At 38.5% G+C, this 27,978-nt stretch overlaps 2 protein-coding genes across 2 annotated transcripts in view; both read left to right on the forward strand.

The window, feature by feature from the left end:
- Positions 1-4,187, forward strand: part of map2k5 (mitogen-activated protein kinase kinase 5) — a 59,368-nt gene extending 55,181 nt beyond the window's left edge. The window contains exon 22 of the mRNA XM_079246377.1: positions 3,606-4,187. Coding sequence (XP_079102503.1) covers positions 3,606-3,707 — 102 coding nt within the window. The 3' untranslated portion in view covers positions 3,708-4,187. The remainder of the gene's footprint in view (positions 1-3,605) is intronic.
- A 14,387-nt stretch (positions 4,188-18,574) lies between these two features.
- On the forward strand, positions 18,575-26,856 carry skor1a (SKI family transcriptional corepressor 1a; the record flags this gene model as incomplete). The annotated part of the gene is made up of 8 exons (XM_079242150.1): positions 18,575-20,332; positions 20,751-20,841; positions 20,932-21,003; positions 21,119-21,181; positions 22,102-22,176; positions 22,352-22,426; positions 23,033-23,098; positions 26,759-26,856. Exons 1-8 carry the CDS (start codon positions 18,581-18,583, stop codon positions 26,854-26,856), a joined length of 2,292 nt encoding a protein of 763 aa, XP_079098276.1. The 5' UTR covers positions 18,575-18,580.
- Between the last annotated feature and the right edge of the window lie 1,122 nt (positions 26,857-27,978).

Consider the following 27,978-nt stretch of genomic DNA (forward strand, 5'->3'; position numbering starts at 1 on the left):
TGAGGACTTCCGACTTTATTTTTGTATGACTTCTTCTCTACTGAGGCAAAGAAGAATGATTGATGAGATGGGTGTCCAGGACATCGGAGCACCCAGGAGCATCCACACCACCCGTCTTTTACTGACACACACACACGCTTGCAGTGATATGAGAGTAATTAACCTCAGACTGTGTTAACCCCAGCTGCCCATTAGAAGGACAACAGGATTGATGGGGATCCCCTTCAGTCCTTAGCAATCCCATGCAGTTTGTGCACAATGAGAGCACCCAGGAATGTGTCACCATTTCCTTTAACGTGTTAAAACTGTCCAGATTCAGTGATTCACTGTCCCTGATGAGGAGAGAAAGAAAACGAGGCAAATAAGTTGCAAATCTTTTTTTTTTAAAAAGTGACATAAACAAACGTAGCCATTGTTTTTAGCCTGAATGAGGTTTAACTGTAAACATATTTCAGTTTTCCATGTTTTTCTGTAAAACCACAAATAGTCAAGAGGGCTCTCAGGAGCAGGCTCAAAGTAGATCAGTGCGTCCTACTTTGTTGCTAATCTTACAGAGTCTGCACCAGTTTGTTTGTTGCTTGGGGGTTTTGAACAACCTCAGAAGAAACAGCTGAAATAAACATGGCTCACCTTGGAGTCACCTCTTCCTCCAAGTAGAATCAAATTAGTGATATTGTTGTCGGGAGATTTGGATTTAATCTTCAAAAGATGTGAGTGTTGGTTATCGACTGACCTTGCACCCCACAGTCCAATCCCAGTTTCTCCCAGTAGCCCTGCCCATGTTTTCCAAAGGAAAGCGACACTTACCCTTTTCCAAACAGACAGGAAGGACCAAGAGAAGAAATTAAAATTTGGGCCAGAAAATTGATCATAACGAAAATAATTACGTGCCGAACAGTTGGACACTGCGTCCAACAACCTTTATCTGTACTTACAAGGCTGCAACACTTTAGGATTTTATGTTCATTTCATTTCAGCACACACACCTGGTTTCAAGGCCAAAGAGTTTCCTCAGAATTGTTTTGTTTTGGGTTTTTTTTTAAGTTGCAAAATTGTCCTGATCAATAAAGTCTGAGATCTCGTTAGCCTTGTAATCTATATTGTCAGAAAGTTCTTCATGTTAGTATGCAGTGGCTTGTTGTTTGATTAGACTCTTAAATAAGAAAAGAGAAGAATATCACTAATGCAAAAACATTGTTAATCAAACCTTACTTGAAAACCTTATTGATTGATTAAATATTTGATGTTTTTGTTTAAATAAATAGTAAATCTAATATTACATTGTATATATGTTTCATTTTTAGAATAGATAAATGAGGATTTGTGTGACAAAAGTGTAGCAAATCACAGTGAATATATTAAAATGTGGACTTTGAGCAGTATTTTCAGGATTTAGATGACAACACATCTTTTTTTTTCAAATTTTTTGAAATTGTCATTTGCATCGCATTTATTTACAACAATATTATATAATCATATATTTATTAGATGTAGTATGGTTTTTATTAAGACTGAAGTAAAGGACATCACATTATGTTTTTTTCTAATGTTTGCAGACTTTAGAGATAAAGAAATTTTCATTAGACAACATGAATATTGACTTGATGTTTTTTCTTTCAGCTGTGCACTTGCTTAGAAAATTAATAAGTTGTTATTATTAAATAGACTTATTAGCTAAACTTTAATGTTTTGAAAAATATAACTGGCTTCGACCCACAAAGCATTTAAAGGAAGCCGCTCTGTGCTGCTGGCCTGGAGGCTGTTATTAAGAGCTAAGTCTGTTTACTTTCCCAGTGCTCCTTTTTGAGCCGTGTTGGCGGAAGTAGCGGACAGAACGTCACTGAAACTGGATGTTTTAAACCAGAACCATACACGTCTCCTTGTGTCCAGTTCAATCTGAGGTAGAAATCTCTCAACTGAAGGGACTCAGAGGCACAATCTACCAGTCTGAGATTAACTAATTATATTTAATTGAAGGCTTTGTTGTCGTTCATGTATTATAAAAACACAGAATTTCTGTTTTATTTTGTCTTTGCAACCAGATTTTTCTCCTTTATCTCACTCGTTTCACCGAGCACAGAACTTCAATGTTGCACGCTATGCATTGCTTTTCAAGTGTGATGAGGTTTGCATGCATCTGGGAACGCTCACACGTTGGTAAATTATGCTTTTTCCTTTCTCATTACTTAGAAAATTATTTAATTGTGACTTGTTTGAATTAATTTGCCCTTATTGATATTTTTTGTCCTGCAGTGTTGATTTTGCATGTGTATATCTCATCATGATTGCTAAAACAATACGTAGTGCAGCCATTTTCTCCTGTTTGTAATTTGTGACACAAGGTTGCACAAATTCCAACCTCTCTGTAGTGTTGGACGTAAATAGAAGAGGTGATCTGACTGATCAGTGAGCTGCAAATCAGCTGTGAAAGTGTTTTTACATCATTTGGAACATATATTTAACGTTTGTCATAAATGCATCTCAAAACTGGTGTGAACTGGTACATCATAGTGGACTAACTAAGAGTGTGTGGTCCAGAACTGAGTGAGGAACATTGATCGCAACAAATCTACAAAGCGTGTACACCAGAGACAGTCTGTTGTCATTAAGGGCAGATCTGCTGAGATCGGTGTTGACAACTTCATTTAAAGGCCCTCGCCAGAGTGCTGTTTACCTAATTGGACATCGAGACGCCTCAAATCAAATTTCTGCTTGGCCTGAGTCAGTTTGTCTCGTTTACGACCTCCTCCCCTCTCGCCCGGTGACCCCTATGTGATCCCTGTGACCCCCTGTTTCTGGTCGGGAAGGTCAACGATGAGGCTGGCAACTGAGACAGCTATCTGAGATATCGCATGTTACATCTCTGTTTCACTCAAGTGAACACTGTCGGCACCAAACAGCTTTAAGAGCTGCCAACCACACGAGGAACATAAATATTTAGATTTATTGGCTCAAATGAGCTTTTTTTCATTCTTTATTTTTCAGCTGAATGACTCAACAAATGTTCAGAATCCTAGAAATCTTCTACTTTATAGCTAATCTCATCCTTTTATAACTCACACAGATCATCAGGCTAGTTCATCCTTTCTAGATATTGTCTTTTAAACATTAATATTTAACTGGGTTTAATGATGCTCCATTTTATTTTATTACCATTTTGTGACTTGTGGTTGATAATAAATAAACAAATTGTTCACTTTGCGTTCAGGTACAATTATATTTTGTGTCTCCAATCTGTGTGTTTGTACAAATAATGTTATAAAAGGGAAGAAAAACACATTGATAGCTGCTTGAATTTTCTCTGTTTTTATGTATGAGCTCATTGTGGGTTTACATCCGTTTATGTTCTTTTTATTACATAACATCTGTTGTTATGCTTGTATAAGGAGCAATACTGATTGAAGTGGATATTTATGGAAATATGAGTAAAGATGTGATTTTTCCGAAAAGAGAAAAAAAAAAACAGTTTATATTTTCTTCATTTCTCAAAAAATATTTCAGAAAGCAACTTTTTTGTTTTTGCTTTTCATTCAACTCTTTAGTGTTTTTATTATTCAAACAAAACATCTAAAAGGTCCCAATTTGTTCTTTGACCATGTTTGCAGGATCATTCCTTCATTGTCCAGTTCAACGATGGAAATGCAGAGGTGGTGTCCATGTGGGTTTGTCGCTGTCTGGAGGAGAGACGAGCTCAGCAGACGCAGTGACGTCCTCCTGCCGTACAACCACAATCGACGTTTGACTCCAAACTTCGAATACTTATTAAAGGCTTCAGGGTCGAGCATGCCCTTCTAAACTATACAAGTGGCTTCATGTACATGGACATAAATCACTAGTTGTTACATATTTTATGTGAGTATTTCTTTATTTAACTATTGTGTGCCACGGCATGAAGGAGCCTGCGTCTCCTGAGAGTGTTGGTGTCGAAGTTCTAACATTTACAGACCAAAATGAGTTTGTTGTATTTTTAATATGTATCTCCTGCTTCAGGCAGCTCCTTAAGTTTTTGAGGATAATCCGAAAATACTGGGAGCACCAGGCAGATAAATTATCCATTAAGGATCAGAGACAACAGCCAAGTTTTAAAGAAGCTTGTAAAACCATGTTGGAGTTGTGCTCCGCTTCTGTGATGGAATCAAATGACCGTCTTGTGCTTTACTGATGACAGCAGTCTAGTGAATGTCAAGGTTTCTTCCTGTGAGTAACTGCCCCTCTCTTGTGCCTGTTTTTCCAAGTGGTGTAAGTTATTACCTCAGTAAGTTTAAATTCTTGCTGTATTCGACAGATGCCCCCCCCCCCCAAAAAAACTAATTTTAGTTCCTGCATCTGGGCCAGAAGAGGAAACTGTGTCCAGTCATAAGGGAAGGGAGCGATTGATTCATGTTTTGTTTTTGGTTTTTTTTTTTTATCATTCGCCCATTTTTTTTTTTATCTTATTTTTCAACCATTATCATTTAAATTTAAAATGCACCAAAGTTTCAGACTGCCTTGATAAATGGAGCCACGTTTGCTGCAGTGACGTCTCCGTGAGCGTGCGTACGCAGACGTGGAAGCTATTAATTGGCCCGTGAGAGTCTGAAGCAAATCCCAGTGGTTGACAACAGAGTAAAATCACACATTTCTTCATTTTTAAGATCACTGAGCTAAAAAGGATTTTTCACACTTGATGGAAGCCGAGCTTTATTTTAGTTAAAACCTGTTTACACTTTGGTTGCACGTCTTTTGACTTGCCTCATGTTAAAAACCACTGAATGGACAGCTGATGTCCGACTGGAGATGTCTTTAACTTGTCTTCTTACATGAAGCAGCTGTTTCTGTTTTTAGGTTGTGAAGTGTGAGGAAAAAACTGATCAGAGCTTTATAAGGAAAACACCTCTGAATGATTTCTTGGTCTTTTTTAACCACTTCTTAACTAAAACTCGCCGTGTGACGTGTGTAAATGAAGGCATTTTGCTGGAATTTCTAAAGAGATCAGTGGTTGTATTAAGAAGGCAGACATTTGTACAGGCATCACAAAAGAGGAGCCAAATGGTGAATTAGAGACATTCTTCTATAAGGACAGAGCAGAGTTCCCATGAAGAAGTCATCATGTTCAACAGTTTAATGTCCTTTTCCTTTCATAACTTCACAGAAGATGTGGCAGCATGTATGAATCACAAGAATGGCACACGGACGTCGGTGCACCAGAGGAAGCATCAGTTAACCATCCAGATATGCAATTTTGTATTATTTCTAATTAAATGACACACATTTTAAATGTCTTCCCAACTTTACAACACGTCTCATGTGCAGAAGAATCAAACATGAGCTCCATCATGTCATTAGTATTGTGGGGAAATGCTAAATCTACAGCAGGCCTTTTTTTTTTTTTCTTCTTTTGTTTGCTTTTTATTTCCAGGCTTGATAAATCATTCGGCAGCTGTGTTAGCATAAGTGAGAGTTTCTGTCCTTAAAAACTGCATCTGACAGACAAACAACTGAGGAAATCCAAAGATGTGTTTTAGATCCAAATACATGTTAATGACTGCTTAGTGCAGGGGAGGGAAACAGTCCTGCAGACGTTCGGACTTTCCCTGCTGCAACACGCCTGACTCAAATTCATGTGTATTTAGCAGACAAGTGCAGAGTTTGATGTCAAGCTCTGCACAAGTCAGCTAATTAAGTTTGATGTGTGTCTAGTGTGTTGCAGCAGAGATACTCCTAACATTTGCAGGACTGCAGCCCTCGAGGACCGGAGTTGCCCATCCCTGGTTTAAAGTCTGCAGTGCATGCATGTACCCCCAAACATAACACGTATCAAACAATGAAATATAAGCATTGGTGCAAAATCAGCCAGATCTCCACATTCAGCATGACGAATTAACTGACAGTGGTCCAGCAGCTCCAGAAACATCTGAAACAAAGAAAAATGAAATCAGAGGTTCTGGAGAAGACCGACCAGCGGTTTTACTTCATTATGCACTTTGAACTATTTTTTAGTGACTAATATAAATATGAATGAATAAACAAGATTTGAATTGAATAAGTAGACTATCAGGTTTTGTAGAAATGAGTTGAGTCGACACGACATTGATCTGGTTCTGATGTTAGAAGGAAACCTTTCAGGACTCCTTCCTTAATGCTCTGAATTTAAAGACTAGTTTTTCAGTGACTTGGAGGAGATATGATCCTTTACCACTTTACTGTTTCAGTGAATTTCATTCTGAGATAAAAACGGCTTGTTGAGGGACATTTGTTACAGTAGAGGGTGTGTGTGTGTTTGAATCTCTTCCACATTATCGTGTTTAAAATCCACCTTTTTTGCCCCAGAAAACTGCAAATGAAACTCATTTTGTTACTGTTTCCTCCATGATGTTGTTTCTTTTCATGAAGACATTGATATCACTGGCTTGGTGATAAAAAAAAAAATTTAATTTTCTGGATTTTTCAGCATTTGTAGAGTAAATATAACATCTTCTCAGCATTCAGCTATATTCGAACACACCCTTTAACATCCAGGTATAAATCCTTACAGAATTGGTAAAAGTAAATAAAAAAATTTTTAAAAAACTAGTGATAAGTTTGGTATTGAATGCTGAGTCGATACACTCTTATGGCTAAAATGAAACCAAAAGATGGACTCAACAAGCTTTGACATTTCTTTATGACTTTGGATTTTTTAATTATTTAGGTTTTTTTTTTTTTAAGGGGTTTAGTGCCACCTATGAGCGTGATCATTTTACCTCTGTAAGCTTGTGTCATTTGCCCTGTTATATAACATTTTTCACGTTGAAAATAGAAAGCATTAAAACCACAAAGAGAAATGTTAGTTTTCTGATGTTGCTGACTGATAACGGCCTTCTCTGCAAGTTTCTGTGTTGGCACATATTCTAACCTTGTTAAATAAAATCTATTTAAACAAAGTTATGTGGTTGAGTTTGAGAAGTGGTTTGTTTATTTAGTGTTTTGTTTTTTTGTTTTTTAACTTTGTTATATGTCTCATCATATGAATAAACTTAAGTGATCTTTATCATTACAAATAGTTCACAAAAAATCATTATGTCTATTAAATTTCCATGTATTTTAAATAAATAAGTACAAAATTATCCTTAGCTTGCTCCATGTTTTAAATTCTTCCTGAAAAATGTTAAGAAAACATCCTTTAACTCCATATAGCTTGTGTTTAAAACAGCATCATGTCTGAATAAGCTGAAGTTGGTTCAAGTTTTTTTTTTTTCTTTTTAGCACTTTTTATATTGAAAATTTGTGCAATTGATTAAATGAACTCGAATTAATCATTTCTATGTTTTAATGGCAATATATTCTGCTAAATGAATCTCTTATTTTAGCATTAATAAAGTTCAATACTGTGTAAATGTTAGATTCTATAAAATGTTCTGTTTAAAGTCACAGTTTAATAAAAAGTTACCACCGAATGTTAAAAGGCACCTTTTCAGGGATTACATGTGTCGCCGTGTGTGTAAACGCAGTGTGTTGCAGTGTGAACATAGCCTTGGGGTTCGCACTGCAGGTCTCAATACTCGATAAGTAGCCTGGGTCTGATTAATAAAAATCACATTTGTGTTAACACTGTCATAAGATAAAACTATAAATAAATAAATAAATATATATATATACACACATATATACTGGTTTCATATAAACAAAAGGCTTGATTTGAGCCATATTTATTTGCAGTATGACATTTTGTTTTAGAATACTTGACAAAAGGTTCCTTGTGTGCCCCAAAGCTATCTGGTTTCACTGTGAGAGCTTTCACCGAAGGGTGTTTTTTTTTTTTTTTTAGTGTTTACCGTCTGATTTATGAAACAAAACCTCCCTGAGTTTCTGTAACAAAAATTTCAGTCCAAATTTCTGCTCAAAGTAAGTCATTTCATGTGACGTATTGACTTACTTGCATGTTTTAAAGGTGGAGTATGTAAGATTTTCAATATTTTCAAACTAAATTAACTAAAAAATTAACTACAATCATAATTAGATAGTTTTTTAAACATGTAGGTTCCAGTCTGTCCATATTTGGTGCGTTATTAAATTACAAGTTTAATTAACGACAAAGACCCTTAAATGTTTGCCTATCAGTAAAAAAAAGTACTTTTTGTCATTTGTCATGAATTAAACTTGTTCAAAAAACTTTCTAATTATGATTGTAGTTATTTTATTAGTTGTTTTTTTTAAATATTGAAAATCTTACATACTTCACCTTTAACAGAAAAATTCAGTCAAATTCAGTCATATGTGCATAAAATTGCTGAAATAAAAGTTAAAGAACTAATAGGTTTCCATTTTTTTTCATTTAGAACTGATTCTTTTTTTGCCGTTGTTAAAAAAAAAAAAAAAAAAAAAAAAAAGGGCATGAAAAAACAACTGAGTTAACAAAATATTAAAATACCATGTAATGTAATATTCAGATATTTGTCACTAACAATTTAAGAAAATTAATAACACAAAACTAAGAATTAGACTGAACTTGGCATCTCTTTGACCGGAAGTTTTGTTTGGATATCACTAGTTTGTGTCGAGTCTACCTGCAGTAATAAGCAAACAACAAGGTGTGAAGTCGGACAGCCAGAAGGTGTCATCATTAAAATAACAACAAATTTCAGAAAGCCTTCAGGATCTGGCCCTGACTCCTCATCTAGCCGGAAGATGATAAAAAAAACATCACAGTTTCTTTATTAATTGTTTGACATTTACATGTCCTGCCACAGGATGACCCAAACCTGTAAGCACCTTGTTATCCAGAGTTCAGAATAATTTGCATTTCATAATTAATGTCAGTCAACCTTTAATTAACATCTGCTTTATTCTCGCCTGTGAATTAGTGTTTAAACCTGTGAAAAGCAGTTAAAAGTATGGAAGTGGAGCCCAACAAAAAAAAAAAAAAAATTGTAAAGATGGTGTTGCGTTTTCTCTTAAAGCATCAAGGACATGCTGCGTTTTCTTTTCTGCTCAACATAACTCTGATGGAAAAGATCTTTTATGCATCAATTATGAAGCGAATCTGCAGTAAATGATGCTGAACTTCATTAACTCTACATTGCTTTCATGTCTGTTTTACTTTTTTTTTTGTTTTCTTTAAGAACACCTTAATCTGCTGTAACAGAAGTATGAGACCTTCTGATATGAACTTTCCATAAAAAAAACTTTCCATTTTCCAGCTGGTTCAAGGGAAAGGGTTAAGACAACAAATAGGTCAGGGTTTTTTTCTTAGCTAAGCGACTACAACCCTTTCCATCCCTTTCCTGAACTCTTTCCACTCTGCTAATCATCTGCCTGCAGCCATTGTACCTGTATGTTTTGTCACTTTGCTTTCCAGCTTTCTTGCCTCAAACCTCCATCGTTACTTGGACCGTACCTGTTCGTCTGGTTTCCTTCTGACTGCTCCTTTGTGTTTCTTTGACTACCTGCTTGTGTTTAACCTTGTATGCTGATTTTTTTTTCTTTTTATAACAGACAATTCTTTTGCTTTTACTATCTTGCTTTGTGTGACATACTCTGGCTGATCTCTGATGTTACTCACATCATTCTGAAAACACCTAAATGTCAAGATCACTGATTAATTTTCTGGCTGACACCATAAAATTAACTAAACAAATCTCATATTAGTTCTTGTGGCCTTCATACCTGAGTTGTATCACGTACTCTAAGTTGTACTTTGCTTCTCACTCTGAGACCTTGTATGATGCTATTTATGCAAAAATGTCTGTCTGAATTGAGCTGTAGCTCTATTGACAGGTAGCCTGATTAATTAATTATTCAGCTGTCTGTATAACAGTGCAGGCTCTTTTCAAGGCCCTGAAACACACTCAAGCAGGTGTCTATTATCTGCTGTTTGAAAGGAAACCCAGAAAGCAGAATGACTGCATGTTTTCAAGGCCCCTTCGTACCTGGTACATACCCGCTTTATTTGACAAGATATAAAATCTGCTTTGAAAGATCTTGTGATCTTCATGCAGTGGTAGATGCTTTTTTTTTTTCCTTTAACCATCAATTACTCCTCTGAGAAGCACCTCTGTTCAGTTTGATCCTTACAATGTGTCAGAAAGTTTACAAAAGAGGTTTGGTCACAACTTTGATATTAACTGAACATCCTTCACTTTGACTCCAGACAGTTTGGAAACGAAAATTAACAAAAAAATCTAAACAAACTTGGGCACCAGATTGACGATCAATAATAAAAGTGACAGAAGGTATCAGTTGCAGGCCATTGATGAAAGTCTCTGCAACAAACGGACTTAAAGAAAGGTGACAGCAGTTTTCTTGGGGTTTGCTCACATTTCCAGCATCTAAACCAACAAAACAACAAATGAACAGACCAGCTAAACGTCTTCCAGTTGCCGGTCAGGATATTTACTGTACACATGGAGGCATGGATGACCAGTGCAAAAGGAGCTCGTCATATGAATTCAAAATTCAAGATTGTTTTATTTTGTATTTTTATGTTATTAAATAAAAATAAATACCACCCCCATGATGGACTGGTGACCTGTCCAGGGTGCACTCTACCTCCCGCCCGATGGTTGTTGGGATCGGCTCGCTTCCCCACAGCCATGACAGTACCCAAGCAGTACAGAAGAACGAATGAATGAATCCAACAAAGCAATTAAATAAACTAGTAAGCTGATTATTAAAAGGTTCCTACACATCTAACGCTCACACATACGAATAGTTAATAAAATGGTAAAACTAAATGTTATAAAATAATTAAAACTAAAAAGGATCTTGAGTCATGATTATGCTGAGTGGACTGAACTTTAAGCACCTTCCTAGTCTCGTGGACTTCTTCACTACAAACCATATTCATCCATTCACACACCCATTCATGCTGCGGTCTGTGTTGATGTGAATCAGTTTGTGCTTTTACAGTCACACAAACATTCTTACAGCGATGACAGCAGTGCAGGGTTCAATATCTTGCCCAATGATGTGTTGTAGTTTGACGTATTGTGTGAAGAAGCTAGGATCTAACCAGCACTGTTCTTCGCACTGAACAGGACAATTTAAGCCCAGAATGTGAACAGATCTCCTCGTCCTGGGCTTCAATGCCAGTTAAATGCAGTAAACTTTGGATGGTTATATTTGTTTTTGATTATTTACATCTCTGATTGCATTTGAATATTCAGTTCAACTGAGCTACACCCGAGCCATGTCAGATTTTCAGTTTCATTCAGTTTCCTCAAGTAAAGTCAGCCCTTTGCTTTCCGTTCTCATTTTCTGTGCAAAAACTTGGCTACTCTGAACATCAAACCACAGTGAGTCCTCTCACTGACACGCAAACCCATTAATCCACTGACGTGGATTTATAGGAAAGAGAAGAAAAACCCAAACTTTCATTTTTCCTTATTACCTCTTAATCTGGTTCAGAGTTGCTGGAGTCTAGATTGTGAGACACACCCTGGTGTACAGTGTGGACATGTCACCAGTCCATCACAGGGCCAACACAGAGACAACACTCACACTTAGGGAGAATTTAGAGGGACCATTTAACCTAACATGCATGTTTTGGAGGAAGCCGGAGTACCTGGAGAGACCCACAAAAGTACAGGGAGAACATCCATAATGAAAGGACACTGTTTAAACCCCTCCCCAGCTGAGGTTTGAACAAGTGACCTGATGCCGCCATCCACCACAAGCAACAAACAAATGCCTCTAAAAAACCTACTTTGATGCTGTCCAATAACACTAACCCTGCATCATACATAAATACAAAGAAGACGTTCTCTAAGATTCTAATAATGCTCACTGTCGATTGTTTGTTTGGTACTTAAGGGCTTCATCAGATTATAACTCACCTCTTCTGCCCTTTTTAAGTATTTAAAATAGTTTGGCACTCTTTTTGTCCATACAGTAAATTTTTTCCACCATTTTGATTATGTTATTCCATATAACATAATTTTATAGTAAACTTTTATAATAAACCGGCTATGAAACCATTAGAGAAATATTTCTACACACGTTTGCTCAAATCTCCCTATCAGCCCCAAGTTTTACTTTGTTTAGCTATTATTTTATTTAACTTGTTAACTTTTAAATTTATATTTAAAGACTAATCTTTAAAAATAATAAAAAAAATCCCCAGGACCCCAACATTCATTGATTCATTTATTTTCCAAACTGCTTAATCCAATTCAGGGTCGCGGGGAAGCTGGAGCCTATCCCAGCTGTCTTTTGGACGAAGGCAGAGTACACCCTGGACAGCTTGCCAGTCCATCGCAGGACCCCAACATGTATAAAATAACAAATTATATATGCATTTTTTGTATAAAATTGGTGACGTCAAGTGATCAGGTTGGCATTTAAATAGTTAGTCATCAGACTAATAGCATTTTTGGTAGTGTTGTTTAAGATTGACATTAATTTAAAGATCTCATGGGGAAACAAAGTGGAAAACTATGAATCTGCAATGTTTTCATAGCACGTTTGTGAAATGATCGGAGAAAGGACCCAAAAGCAGCACAAGAGATCTGGGCAGGTTAACAGTCTTTATTTTAGCCACTTGGTGAGGTTCAGTGCTGGAGTTGAACTCTGGTTCCCAATGAGCAGAGCAGAGTAACCTTCCTCTGGGCCGACAGAGTAGACACCTGGCACAACAAGATGACTGAAGATCCACAACTCACTGTTGGTGGTCCTCCAGGACAGAAACCCAGTAACCACTGGGGAGCAGGCTCCAAGGGCAAGGCAGGAAGCGGTAGTCGGGGACGGATCAGGTCGGTAACGGGCAGGCAATTGTGGTCGGAGTGCTGGAAGGTCAGGCATGAGAGCAATGACAATCTGGCAGTGAGTGAATGGTGGAAGCTGCATATATACCCAGGCTGAACTGATGGGGATTGTGAACAGGTGGCAGAGGCAGGTGAGAGCAGTAAACTGATTAGGGGTGTGGCAAGCAGCAATGCTGGAGGAAGCAAGGCTGATTGTGACAGTTTGAGGGAAAAAATATTCATTTATGACATAAGGATGTATTCATTGTAAACACCCCGACAGATTTAAATGAATTTATCTTTATGTTCATAATTTTAACCCTCCCTGATCTTAGTATGCAGTTTTATACTGAAATGCCTGCTTTTAAACTAAAATCTGTGAAAATAGTCTGTGGGGTCCCTACATAGCTTTTTGATCCTGGGCCACAACGAGCTTGGTACGCCCATGCCAGGTCCGACATAAATTTTATAACTGCAGGCTATTGCTTAATTGTGAGTTTAAAAAAGCATTGATGTATTGTTTTCCACAGTTTTAGGTTTCTCCTGTAAATTTTCACGACTTTACAGTATGAGGAAGCTTAAAATCAACAAAGCATTTCACTAAAACGGACCCACGCCAGTGTCAACAGAGAAAGGATTACAACACATCTGGTGCGTGTCAAAGACTTTCTTAGTTTCAGGATTTTTGTTTGTTTGTTTGTTTTATTTTATTATTAATACTTGCAAGATTTATGTGGAAACTTTGACAAAAGCTCACAGCAACATTTTAATATTGAAGTTTTTTGGGGGGGTTTTTGCAGCTCGCTGTTAAGTGCATATTAATATAGGCTATATACTGACATGATAAATTGATCAGTAGTGCTGTGGTCTGATGTGTTGATTTAACTAAACTGGAGCCTACAAGGTCGTGTTGTGGCAGCTCGGCCTGTCACAAATGCTTTCTGTGACATGTAAATTGTAGCATCAGATGATCTATGGCTGCGCTTCGTGTGACCTATAGTGATAATACGTCTGGCGGGGCCCCTCACCGGGGTATTGACCGCGCTTTGTTTGGAGATGCGTCTTCATTTCTGGCAGTCCGGGACCCTCATATTCCCAAATTCCCACCGAGCTTCGTCTCTGCTTTGTATCGGCCGATGACCTTTTTCTCCAAAGCAGTCCGACTTGATTAGCACATCAGGCGGGACAATGAGTGGTCGCCCTGTACACAGCCATTACCCAGATCCCTTTTATCAATGTCCTGTAATTAAAATGTCACCGTTTAATTTTCGAGCCATCGCTTTCCTCTCGGCGGAATCTTTCCTCCAATAAAAAGTGCAATCGAAATGCTCCTTTCACTGGAAACAAAAAAGGGATACGGAGAAAGCGTTTAAGTGAGCCGAGCAGAGAGGGATCAATAGGCCCTTCAGTCCAAGAGGGGGATTGATTGGTCTCTAAAATGGGATTTATAGGGGTCATGGTTTTATAGGGTGCTGATACAACTGTTAATTATAAAACATTTGGCCTCAATTGCTGCTGTTATTAAACCTGTCCTGATTGAGCTGCGCGTGATTTATCTTTTTACATCACATGACAAAAAATGTTGTGACGAGAAGATGAAGCAGAGAAGTATGATCATGCTTCAGCTTCAATCACACAAAGCCTGATCGATTAGGGGTGGGAAAGCATTTTTAGTTAGATGTGATATTTTTATTTCATTTTTTGTTTGTTTTGATTTCAAGTGTTTTGTTGAGTCGTGCCATTTCGTCTGCCAGGTGTTGGCACTGGATATCACTGCAATAAGTTACACAAGATATTTCATGTAATTTGAACCTGATTCCCAGTTGTTGATAAGGTCTTCAATAATCAAGTATTTAAAAAGAAAAGACAATACGTCCATTATCCCTCAAAGCACAATGAGCGCATCAACATCACTGTCATGTCATCCAGTACTATTTCTCATTCTGCTATTGAAAGGATGTGCTCCATTGTCCATAGAGATTATTGACAACCTCCGTTTTCATCATATTCAGTGAAAAATCGGAGTAAATATATATATTAAGGGAGGGGGGAGCGGGGGTTTTAATCTACTAACCCCAGTGAGCACTTGAAGTTTTTCCAAGTCTTCCATGTGAAGATATTTGTGAAGAACTTTCCAGTATGCCAGATGAAAATAAGTAAACCTAGAAAGGAAAGATAATGGAGCAGTGTTTAAAAGAGAGAAAGAGGGGGGGCGCGAGGTAAATAACCCATCAGGTTCACCTGGTGAGTTGGGACTCCTAATGACTTAAACCTGAAGCGCATTAATATTTCAGGCTAAAGGTTTGTTGAAACAATTGAGTGCATATCAATGAGGGCCTGGAAATTTGTATCCAACAGTAATAATAAAGAGCACGCCTAAAATTACCGCTGAAATGTCTAATTAAAAACTCCTCGTTGCTGATCTGCACTCACGTCAGCTCACGTTTCCCCGGAATAAGCAGTGACAAAGGCTGCTTTCAGGTCGGTGGTCTAAATAATTAAAAGGAGAGGAATAATTACAGTATAAAATTGTAATTATTGGCGGGGGCTGCAGGGGAAGCCTCTTGATGCTGAAAGAGGAGAGGATGCGCTCAGGATCAGGTTCGGCATCAATATTGCAGGGAGATAAAAAGGCAGCTCAGGCTCCATACAGACTGATGATACTTCATACACACTCATCGCTCACTTTTCATACAAACTTTATACGCCTTACTCGGAAACACATCAGTGAGAGAAGCTGTACTTACATTTTATTCATGAAACTGTCCAAAAGCGAAACACTTGGTTCTCATTTGGCCTCCTTGTATTTATGATCTCACTTATTTTTCTTTGTTTTTGTCTTTGTTTTTCTCAGCAGAGCTGGACTGAGACTTTCTGTGGAAGCCATGAGATTTTGTTCAGTCATTTTGGCCTCCTTGACCCCATAAGTAAAAAGTTTTAGATTGACTAAATCCACATCCACTCATATCACCCTGGAAGTCTGTACAGTATACTAGTATCTGGAGAGAAGTTGTGTAACTTTCAGTGGCGATCATCTGGTAGGAAGGGGCAGGGGGGCATCAGCCCCCACTGAAAGCTGATTAGCTCCTGGGGTGCCTCAGTTCAGTTGGTGGATTAATTCTTTTTTGATGAGTGAAGCTTTACAGTCACTTTAAGCTATTTCCCAACACAGTGATGCATTTTGTAGGAAAAAAGAAAATGCAAAAGAAAAAAAAAAACTTGGATATAAGAGCGTGAGGGTGAACCTGTTTTTTCTGAGATATGATGGAAGCAGCTCCAACTGTACCATAAATAGCTGGAATTTCCAAGGTCCCATGTAGGTCATTTTTTTATATTTATTTTTCTGTACAAACTGAGTGGCACAGAATCAGCAGATTATATTCAGAGATATGTGCTCAAATCATAAACTGTGTCGCTAAAAGTAAACAATGTGTGAATATTTGACTGAAAACAGACATGGTATGTATGTTGGACTTAAATTCAACTGCTTTTCTTTACTCTTTTTTTTTTTTTCACGTCTCCCTTTTGTGCCACATGACTTCAGAAATGTATAGATTCGCTGATGGAGAATTTGGCTGCCATTAGCGGCACATTATGTTGACATTTGTTGAAAGACACTTAAAAAAATGTTTGTCTCATTTTCTGTTCTTCACTTGATGCAATGAATCAGTTCACGTGTTACAACTCCCATTTATACTTGTCATTTATGGCGTCTATTGATCCTTCAGTTCTGGTGTCATTACTGACATTGAAAACATAAAAAAAAAAAAAGAAAAAGACACAAAACGTGTTGTTCACGCGCTGTTTCGTATATAACTTATTATAAATATGAAAAACTGTAAAAGTCCAAGATCGTCAGTTTCCCATCCACCTTCCCGCTTGTCTCTATTTCAGATAGCACAGACAGATTTGTGTGGCCGGCGTGGAAGCCTAGCAGATGGCCGTGTAACTTGATAAATGAGTCCGGGCCTTTTGTCGTGTTCGCCGCACAGTGCCACTGGCGCAATGGCGCAATCGCGCAGCGGCTCGCTCCAACTGCGGAGTTAAAAAGATGTGCGTGATTACCACTGAGCTGATCCTTAATACACATCAGACCAGCACCACTTCCCAGTCTGGGTTCTGGGTGGGGGGCCCCATGGGTTTTGAGTTACAATTCCCTCTATTATTGTTTTCTGGCTTGGTGTCATTACGCAGATGTATTTCTAAAACTATGCACCTTTTTTTATTTTAAAAGATTGAGTTTATGATCTTTTAAACATCACTAGGCCAGACTATCTTCCCATTTGGGTTCAGCAAAGGCCTAATTGGGAAGACCCTTGGTTTGTTTGTTGTTTTTCTGATCAGGTCTGTCCGTCTTAGCGGAAAAATGGTAAATTATCCCAGGCGGTGTGTGCCATAACATAAGTGTGTGTCTCTGTGTGTGTGTGTGTGTACGTGTTTAAGGGTGTGGCGGGTGTCTAGGAGAGAGAGCTATTACACATCAGCATGACAGCAGGGAGAGGAGGAGGAATAGGGGGAGGAGTGGGGAGAGAGGTGCCATGTGCTTCCTGTCTACGCCATTCACCTCCCCGAGCTCCGACAGGATGGAGGTCCTGTGTGCTGCTGGCGCTGTTGCTGCTACTTGCACTGAAATACTCTGAAATACAGACTCCACTTCAGAGGATTTTTCCTCTCTCAGAGCCTCTTGTTTACCATCGTTTCTCTGGATTCACCGGGCCTGAAATTTCATCTGTTTTCATTCATAATATTTTTCTATTATACACCTCCCTGGGGTGTGCTCTCTTTTAAAAAAGAAAGGTACGTGTGTTTCACTATTAATTTATCTTAACCTGATTTTTATCATTTATATGTCAATATTATTTGATGGCAAGTACACTTTGTTTAAAGTATCAATATGTGATTTATCAGCTACCATAAAATAATTGTTAGTTGTAGAGATAAATGTTTTGGTGTTCTTTGGTGACCTCCATAACGTCAGTGACGCGGTGTAAAAAGTAAGTATGCGCAGGTGAAGTGAGATAGGCCTGCCTCAACCTAATTTTGAGCAACTGGATGAGGCTAATCTGTGCAGAAGCTTTAATTATATATAGGGCTGGTCTTTTATTAACAATGCGAAGACGCTCTCTTGGATCTGTGTAATTACCAGGAAAGCAGCTTATAGTTGTTCTTTTCCTCTCCGCTAAGCGCATTGGTGGAGCTCAGGCTGCATTTTCCTTCTGTCCTTATCCGTGTATAAGGATCTTATGTGACTCTTAAGTAGTTGGCCCGTCAATGCTGAGCCGATTTGAAGATAAGAGGAGCAGCAGAAGTTGTGCAAGAAGCCGTGTAAAAAATCTGAGACCGAATAAACAGAAGGAAATAAAACGATGAAAGAAATGATGAACCAAGGCTTGGTTTGATTTAGACTTTTCCACCCCTACAACACCCCGAAACAGCTGATGTTCGTTATTTTTTCATTATTATTATTATTATTATTATTATTATTATTATTATTATTATTATTATTATTATTATTATTATGTAAACCATCTATTTCTATGCTAATACGATTTAGAATTTAATTGCAGTAATAATTAAAATATTATAGAGGAATTTGACATTCTTACCACAAAACATCGTCATTTGACTTTTTTTTTTTTTTTCTTTGCATAACTTTCGTTTTCTATTTTTTGGCAAAACTTTTCTGATTTTATTTAGATTTTTTTCCACCCTGTTCTTTTGTTTTAAACGAGTGAATAATTGTTGTGGGTTTTTACATTTATAAAAAAAGGCCCCTTTGTAAACTCCAGCTGTGTCTTTTTCTCTCTTTTTTTTTATTTCTTTTTTTTTTTTTTAATTTATTTATTTATTTATTTTTACACTTTACCTACAGGCTTCAAGGGATGGAGTCGATGCCCGGAAATCTTCGAGACGTGGGACGAGACAGCAGCTCTTCCCCAAGTTTAAAGCAGGACGCGCAGAGCTTCTCCAGCCCCAGCTCCCTCAAACCGAACCAAGTGAGTGAGACATCTCTGTACGGAGTGCCTATCGTTTCTCTGGTCATAGACGGTAAGGAGAGACTCTGCTTGGCACAGATTTCTAACACCCTGCTGAAAAACTATAGCTACAACGAGATCCACAACCGCCGCGTGGCTTTGGGCATCACCTGCGTGCAGTGCACGCCCGTCCAACTGGAGCTCCTGCGGCGCGCGGGGGCCATGCCCATTTCATCAAGGCGCTGCGGAATGATCACCAAACGGGAGGCCGAAAGGCTCTGCAAGTCCTTCCTTGGGGCGCATTCTCCCCCAAAGTTGCCCGAAAATTTTGCATTTGACGTGTCTCATGAATGCGCCTGGGGCTGCAGAGGCAGCTTCATCCCCGCCAGATACAACAGCTCCAGAGCCAAGTGCATCAAATGCAGCTTTTGCAGCATGTATTTCTCTCCAAATAAATTTATTTTCCATTCCCATCGCACACCAGAGGCCAAGTATCTGCAGCCAGACGCGGCCAACTTCAACTCGTGGAGAAGGCACCTGAAGCTGACGGACAAAAAACCATCAGAGGATATTAACCACGCGTGGGAGGATGTTAAGGCCATGTTCAATGGGGGAAGCAGAAAGAGGACTCTACCAATGAGCGGGTCGGGAATGTCCTCGCCGCTGAAATCCCAGGCCTCGTCCAGTCTGGCTCAAACAAGTCCTCCCGAGATCCCTCACAAAACTTTACGGTGCGACGAGGAGCAGGGGAGTAATAACTTGAATTTAGCGGGAGGAACGCGGAGCTACCCAGTCATCCCAGTTCCCAGCAAGAGCTTTGGCATGCTTCAGAAAATCGCCCCACCTCTGTTCCCTCACCACCATTATGGTTTCCCCAGCTATGGGCTGTGTCAGAAGAAGAACGACGGGATGCCTGAGGCGAACAAAACCAACGTACCTGGTGTTTTTTGGCCAGGCGCAAAGGACACACTCTACCCTGCTTTCCCCATGTTTTGGCCAACAGCTGGCGGCCTACCCATGCCGCCCTATACGGGTTCTCCACCAAAACCTCCTCCTGAGCTGCCGGGCATCCGGCAAACCGAGCTGGACTTGTCGGACCAAAGTGACCGGGGCGCAAACACACCCAAAGACCTCAACCAGCATCCTCTTCATCAGCGGGACGGCGACGAGCGCAGCACCAGCTCCCAGTCCTCCTCCACCAGGAACGACGAGGACAAGTCCGGGGACGAGGCCTGCCAGAGGAAAATGAGCTATATTTCGGCCTTCAGACCCGTCGTCAAAGACGCGGAGAGCATTGCCAAACTCTACGGCAACCGGGAGAGTTTTGGCGCGCGCCCTGGCTATCTGTCCCCGGATTTTATCAGCGAAAGCTCCAGCTATAGATCGATATCACCGGACAGGGACAGCGTGGTGGACGACGAGGACCCGGACGTGGATGTAGAGTCTAACCGGGATCCAGACGAAGAGGAGTCGATCCGGATCTCACCGGGTGTGGAGCTCCGTGGCTCCCCTGAGCCAGACCGGGTCTCCCCTGGTGCTGAGAGCCAGGAGCAGCTTGACGCCTCCAGTCCAGGACCAGCAGCAGCATCACCAGAGGAGGCTCACACCAGGTCACCAGAGGAGGACAGACAGAAGCGTAACGACTCCCCTCTACACGAGGTAACATCACAATAACTGAAACTTAAATCAGCCCCGAAAAGAGAGCTGTTTTGTAAATAATAATAAATTAAAAAAAACGTTATAAGCCGAGGCCGATCGAGTTTAATCTGAATAATGGAATTAAACACATTTAACTATACTTTTACAATTATTTTACATAATATAATGACAAAGACACACATTTACTTAGATTTATGTCTGCATGCGTTTGAATTCATGCCCACGTGTCGCACAGTCATAAGATGGTTTACAATCAGTACTTTCTGATGCAAAAAAACGTAATTTCTCAAGATTTAATTTCAAAGCTTCTGGATTTTTCAAGAGGAAAATAAAAAATGGTCTCAATTATGTGAAAACTGCAGTAAATTATCTGTAATTGGTCTGGGTTATTAAACGGAATTGTCTGCTTGCTTTACAGGTGTACACTCATGAAAAGGACAGCCACGTGCTTGTGAACGAGCCTTCTTCTTACGGATCCAAACAACCGAGCAGCCCCTGCAGATCTAATGGTAATTACTGATCTGATTTATGCTGCAGTTATTAATGCACATTTTTGGGTGTCTTTTCACTCAGAGTGTTTGCCTCCTGTTTATATTCAGGTGTCCATCGCGTGTCTGAAATGCAAAATCCACGCAATGCGACGTCCTATCCGGAGAAAAGAGACAGACAAGGTTTTTATTAGTTGATATTTTCCCTAAACCTAACTGGCTTTTGCCTCATAGGCCTTAATGATTATACAATGATTACTTATTAAGGTTTAATTGTTGTGTATTGTGGCTCCTGCAGCCGATGGAGCTCTGCACATTGACATCAGTGTGCATGAAAGAGATCTGGAGAACATGGCTAAAGGTAAGAGGCTCAGTCAGGCTCAAAAGGAAATAGAAGAGAGCCATTTTTCTGTTATTGAATATCTGCAATTACTCACCTATTAATTGTAATTGAGCTGCACACAGTTCAGACTTGGCTGCTACATTGAATTAAGGCTAATTTTCAATTGTTTTTAATTCCAGCAAATTAAATGTAGATAAATATCCCATTATTTATTAATGAGGCTAAATGTGTAACTTTATAGCAACAAATTTGAACGCCATCCTTTGGTAATGTTTTTGTTAAGCATTAAAAAGGGGCATGTATATTTACATTTGGTTAATATGCATTGATTTCCAGCTCAGCTGAAACTGAGCCGAATGCCTAAAGTCTGCTAAAGATGACGTGCCAAAATCTAAATGGGAATTTACATTTTATGGGCCTTCAGTGTTTTCATAGTTGTTATCCACTTAATCACGAGATGTAGGAGTTTTGACTTATTATTGTAAGGGGAAATCGTTTAGAGGCTATTAATATTTTAACGAACAGAGCCATAACCCCGAGGCACGGCAGCTAATTATTTTACAACGCTTGGAAAAACCCTGGGACTCCATTATTATAGTCTCCACCTCCAGGCAATGCATGGCAATTACTGTAGCAGCCAGCGAAAGGAAAGCAGTGAAACGGCTGTTATTAAGGATGCAAATGCACCTGAAGTCGCTTTACTGAGCTCACACTGATATTTATGTGCAGAAAAAAAAAAAAAAAATTATATATATATATATATATATATATATATATATATATATATATATATATATATATATATATATATATATATATATATAAATTTGATGATAAAAGAGTATGAAATAGGAATTTATTGTGTTTATTTATATGTATTTTTTATGATCTGCAGAACAAACATGATCATTTATGTTTATATTAATGATTATTTGCAGAGGAGCTGCAGAAGCAGCTTGTTGAACAAGTGGAGCTGAGGAAGAAGTTGGAGCGAGAATTTCAGCATTTAAAAGGTATTATTTTAAAAAAAAAATGAACATGAACAAGTTAAATCTACATAGAGATGGATTGCCCATCTTCGTTTGTCTCTGGGGAAGAGGGGCTTATTTTGTTTCTTGAATCAAGGAACATATCTTCAAATGTAATGTCAGAGAGTTTCCATCTGATGTGGCCTTCCGTACTCTTCAGATAATTTTCAGGATCAAATGAAGCGTGAGCTGTCCTACAGAGAGGAAATGGTCCAGCAGCTGCAGATTGTTCGAGGTTGGTCTCTCTGTACTCTGTGCCTGCATAGAGTCTGACTGTAAAACGGATGTAGATCAATGCTCTTTAAGTAAATTTATTGGGGAAGGGGATTTAGGCCACCAAAAAGTTGTAACCACGCGGGTCCATCAATCTCTGACTAACTCCTAAAGTGAAAGAGAAAGGAAAAGTGACACTTGCATATTGAAATATTGGAAATTCAAGTCCAGGCTTTTTCCTGTAAAAACCACTTTTTTCCCCCCTGCAGCTGATTAGATAAATAGATATCAAAAAAGGTGAAACTGAAACCAGATTGTTTTGTTTGCAAAGGTTATTTTCTCCGAAATCATGCTCTGGAAAATTGAATAGACAGACCATTATGTAGTGCTGTATCAGTTACATGCAGTAGACAGCAACTAATGCCACCCGTTAAAGGATTGGTTTAATGTTACAGTTGTTTAAATACAGGGTTCAAGTACACAGAAGGTTCACTCTAAATACCATAAGGGCAAACGGCATACATTACACTCCTGTTCTTCCACGCAACAGCTCCCTTTTTTTTCTTTCCTTTATAAATCTTTTTGACCATTTATTTAATTCTTTATTCGATTTTTTATTTTTTGATAGACGCTTTGTGCAGCGAGTTGGACCAAGAGAGAAAGGCTCGTTATGCAATACAGCAGAAGCTAAAAGGTAATTTTTATCTGGTCCAAAAGGAGACATAAATGAATTTAGTTTTTGCCCTACAAACACAAATATGCAAGTGCTACTTTTTATTCGGCATCCTCTGCGATCAGTGATCATTATTTACAGAGTGACACAATAAAGTGAGGTCCACATTATTCCAGTCTGTCTTAAGGCAGTGCTCACATGCCCATATGCGCATTGAAAGCACCATTGACCACATTATTTGTTCCTCCTGTTTATACTGGCTGTAAAACATTTTCAGGGTAAGTGATGGTTCCTTATTCTGTTGTCAAACACAAGCAACAAAACAGTCCTCTGCTTTTCTAATAAGAAAACAGCTGATTATAAAGATATATATATATATATATATATATATATATATATATATATATATATATATATATATATATATATATATATATATAGAATGTATTTGTGTTTGTGTGTGTGTGTATATATACCATACTATAGGCATAGAAAGATTGTCTTTGGCATTAAAAAAGGTGGCTGTCCTCTAATTAATAAACGAAACAACAAGAAGGAAAAAGAAAAGGTTATATTTTCATGATGCTTGTTTCTATTTTTTCCTACATTTAAATCACGCTGGTGATTTTTTGTTAATTACGTCATCTCATCTCGTCGTCTCCGTCCGCTGCAGTGGTTTAATGGCACTGACTAGAGAATGAGCTCCACCAACTGGCTCCTTTAGTGAATGAAAATGTATCGTAAATTTAATTTTATTTTACAGATGTGGTTGGTCTTCTGTTTTGGTAGATCCGTTGTGATGACAAAAAGAAAATCATGTTCAGTAAAAGACACAGTCTGGAACAAATGTGATATGTGAAGCAGACTAGTGGAACTTCTAATAGGTTTTATCTGACCTGTGAGGACACATGTAGGTCTTGTTCACCACCACTTACACTGAAATCATGTTAAATTGATCTTATTCTGACAGTTGCAGACAGGAGGAACAAACTGGTTTTTCAAAGTTGATTATTCTCATTCAATTTCTTTCATTTTTCTGCATGAATCTGATTTAAAATATCCACGTAATTTTACATGGGTCTTTCAACTAAACTAAGAGAACCAAATAACGAGATTAGCTACAATAATATGCTTTGTTTTCTATTTATATGGGAAATTATAAAATGTTTTTTTCTGCTGCTGAGTGGTAAAACCCTGATAATTAATGTCTCATTTAAAGGTGTAATTAGAGTAAATTTTTTCTTTCCTACAAAGAAATTATAATAATGTGAACACATTGCTTTATATGGCTTATAAAAAAACAGCAAATGATCAAAGTCTGATCTTTAAAGTAGAACTATTATGTGCATTTCAGGCTAATTTATTTTTATTTCTGAGACCAGAAGGGCTGAGATTGATCGAGTTATTGTCACAAATCGCTTTATTTACTTCAGACCGACCCTCTCCGTAGGCTGTCAGATCAGCCTGTGGGCAAAATGAGTGGATTGAGACTCTTCCGCATTAAGCCCCGCCTCCCGCCACTGCACAACTCATCAGCCATCGTTGGAAATAACTTTATCACACGTTTTCCACCTGCCTGATGTATTTGTACATGCCCTTGTTAACCAGTAGAAGGTAACCAATCACCAAACCTTATCCCCCGGGACGTCACAAGGATTTCCAAGTAGAAAAAACTCTCTAAAACAACGCGTTTTTCGTCGCCATGGAAACCGAACAGAGAGCGGGCTGGAACTGAAACTCAAACTCAAACATGCGTTTAGGTGATAAAAAACAGTGTCGTACACATGTCTGATGAGGATTCAACCCTGTAACACTGTAGAAAGCTCAGAAAACTCCAAATACCATAATAGCACCCCTTTAAAAGATGTTTAGTGGCAATACTTTAGTTCATAGAAAAAGACCTGTGCTGTCTCTTGTTTTGTGTGAGTTTTTTTTATATAAAGAAAGAAAAGATTATCAACATCTCCACTGAATTTGGACTTCAACAGTTGTGAAATAGCGGTATGTAGTTTGTCTTTTTATGTAGAATAGTATCTCCAAACTAAGTGGAGTTACTATGCTACTTAAAAAATAAACAAAAAAACATGCTACACTAGACTTGACCAGACTATTAGATCTGGCCTGCATGAAAACTCATCTCATCTGTGAAACACAGGGGTGGTAGTAGCATGGTTTGGAAACAAAGCCCGTCCGAGTTGCCAGTGAAGACCTTAGGCATTGTTCCAGGTGGGCTGCTTTAACAACTGCGTCTGTCTTCCAGTAAAATAAATAGATAAATTGAAAAGTCTATTTTTATCAGTCAAAGTGAATCCGTTTTTTACATTAGTCACTTATTGTGATTTCACACCTCGGGATTATATGAAGATGCAAGCTCATGCTCAAGCTTTACTCATGTAAAACTGCTATAAATGAGCAGCTATTAGATGTTGGCTGTAGGAGGGGCTGGACGCGGCATCGCAGCACCGACTGTCAAGAATCAACCACTTCTCAGTTCTCTACTTTGCTGTCACTGTTAGTCAGGGGAATCTTATGTCAGGGTTAAATAAAAGCATGATCAGGGTTACAGCTCAACGCACACGGTGACACATTAAACAGCATTGTCTTAAAATTTCTGGGTGACTTTTCTAACCTTGCTTTGTTTGAGCCATGTGGACACGTTTAGATCTTTCTGGGACACTAAGGTGACAAAACACACAACAAATGCTTCTGGTAGATAAAAGACCCCCAGCGATCTGTCAAACTGATCAGAACATGAAAATCTTGCTAAATTAGTGTATTTCCCCTTTTTTTTCCCCCAATTTCTTTCCAGATTAATAAAGTATTTTTCATTTCATTACATTTAATGGACATACATTTAATGTATTGTATTGTAACTTTAATCATTCTGAAGGTCAACTAGTTTAATTAATAGATCACAAACTAACAGTAGGTGTCAAAAACAGGCCTTCTTATCAATTTTTAAGAAAAAGAAAAAAAAATCCTTATTTCTACTAACAATGCAAACTGTTCAATGAAAGCTATGTGATCACTGGAAACGAACCGCTGTTTAATTCATCCAGTTTGCTCCCATCTGAAAATAAGTGGGACGTTCTTGAGTGTGAAGCTCCAGGGCTGAAATGTGGTTTGAAACTGATTTGCTGCACATTGTCTAAAGAAAAAAAACAGAACGCGTCCGTGAACCAAATCTCAAGAGAAAGTTAGTCATGCAGCAACAAAACAACCCCCAGTAACACAAATCATTCTCCCAAAGAATGGTTACAGAATAAAACAGTGTTTTTTAAATGACCAGGTCAAAGACCTGACTGTAATCCAATAAACATGTCGGGAAGGACCTTGAGCGAGCAGATTATCAGAGAACACCCCCCCCCCCCCCCCCCCCCATCCCAGAGTGATGGTTGTCCTCCACAGAGGAATGAACCTGTTATCTTAAGTTTGTCAGTCACTAATATAGAATATTATGTTAATTATAAAGAAAAAAGTGACCAAACAAAATATTATTTGTTCCTGCTAAAGGTCACATTTATGCAGAAACTGGACCAGCTCAACTTCACACATGGACTTTGTTTTCTGACAGATATTTGTTAAATTATTAAGGTTAAATAGGAAAAAAAAAAGCTATAATTAGTCAGTGTCGTCTGCTAATGTTTGGATGTTCTCACTGAAGCACTTGTTCCCCCCCAGAAGCTCATGACGCCCTTCACCATTTCTCCTGCAAGATGCTCACACCTCGGCAGTGCACAGGAGCCTGCACCTTCAAACCCCCGTTGCTGCCTCCCTAATGATCGCCACTATCCTGCATATATCACAGCACAGCCAAAAGAAGAAGAAGAAAAGAAAAACAGAAAAAAAAAACCAATTAAAGAGAAAAAAATCACAAATCTCTCACCTCAAGAGCTGTCATCTTCACCGGATTCACCTGCTGTACAGATACACACCGAGGAGAAGGCTTTGACAGCAACCTATCCTGAAGAGAACTAAAGTCCTGCGTGAAAGAGGCCAGGATTCAATTAAACTTGTTTTTGTTGTTGTTGCTAATCAGAAGATAGCTGATCCCAAGCTGCAAAGTTCAAACCGAGGAGTCTTACTGAATCAAAGCGGTCTGCTCTTTAGCTACTCTGAAAAGAAAGAAAAACCAACACTATATACATAAATAGATATATCTATCACGTGACAATGTGCAATGGCTTGTATAATTGTGATATTAATTTAAAAATGTATGTCATCATTTAGATTCCTTGCTTCTTTTTACACATATTTGTTATTTATCTGTGTTTGGTTTAATTTATTCTTTAGATTGTTTATAACACTGTGTATGTTGTCGAGCACTTTAAATGGGTTACATCTCTGAATTTGACCACGGCGTTCTAAACCAAATTCTTTTGTCGAAAACATCTTTGTGTTTTAAATGCAGCACATTTTTATAAGCACTTACTTCAGCAGCTCTTCAGGTTTGACATGAAACAATAAAATAGTTCCCTCTCGCAGGATTTTGTGTCGTAGAAACTCTGAGTTTGGTCCAGCCATCTAAAGATTTCTCTGTTTTCCTTTTTCTTTTTATTCTAAAGTTACGTAGACATGGGGAGTCACAGCGGACTGAACCAAAACTTTTTCTGTCTTCTGATAATCTTTAAGACGACCATCCTGTGTCGATACAGTACGAAAAACCTGCTTCTGATACTACAGCATCTTCTTTTCTCTCTGTTGTTAAATTTAATATAAAGTCTTAAAAAAAGGAAAAACAAATGTTGGTTTCTGATGCAAATTCAGCATAATTTTTGCTTTTATGTATGTACCCATATCAAAATGAATAAAAGTGAGAGAGAGAGACCTTTTGCTCTATGTCCGTCTTCCTCGTCTCTGTCGCTCGTGGGAGCCTGACACCTGCTGGCCTCCACCCACAG

Source organism: Telmatherina bonti (assembly GCF_933228915.1).
Source record: "Telmatherina bonti genome assembly, chromosome: 1".
NCBI lineage: Eukaryota > Metazoa > Chordata > Actinopteri > Atheriniformes > Telmatherinidae > Telmatherina > Telmatherina bonti.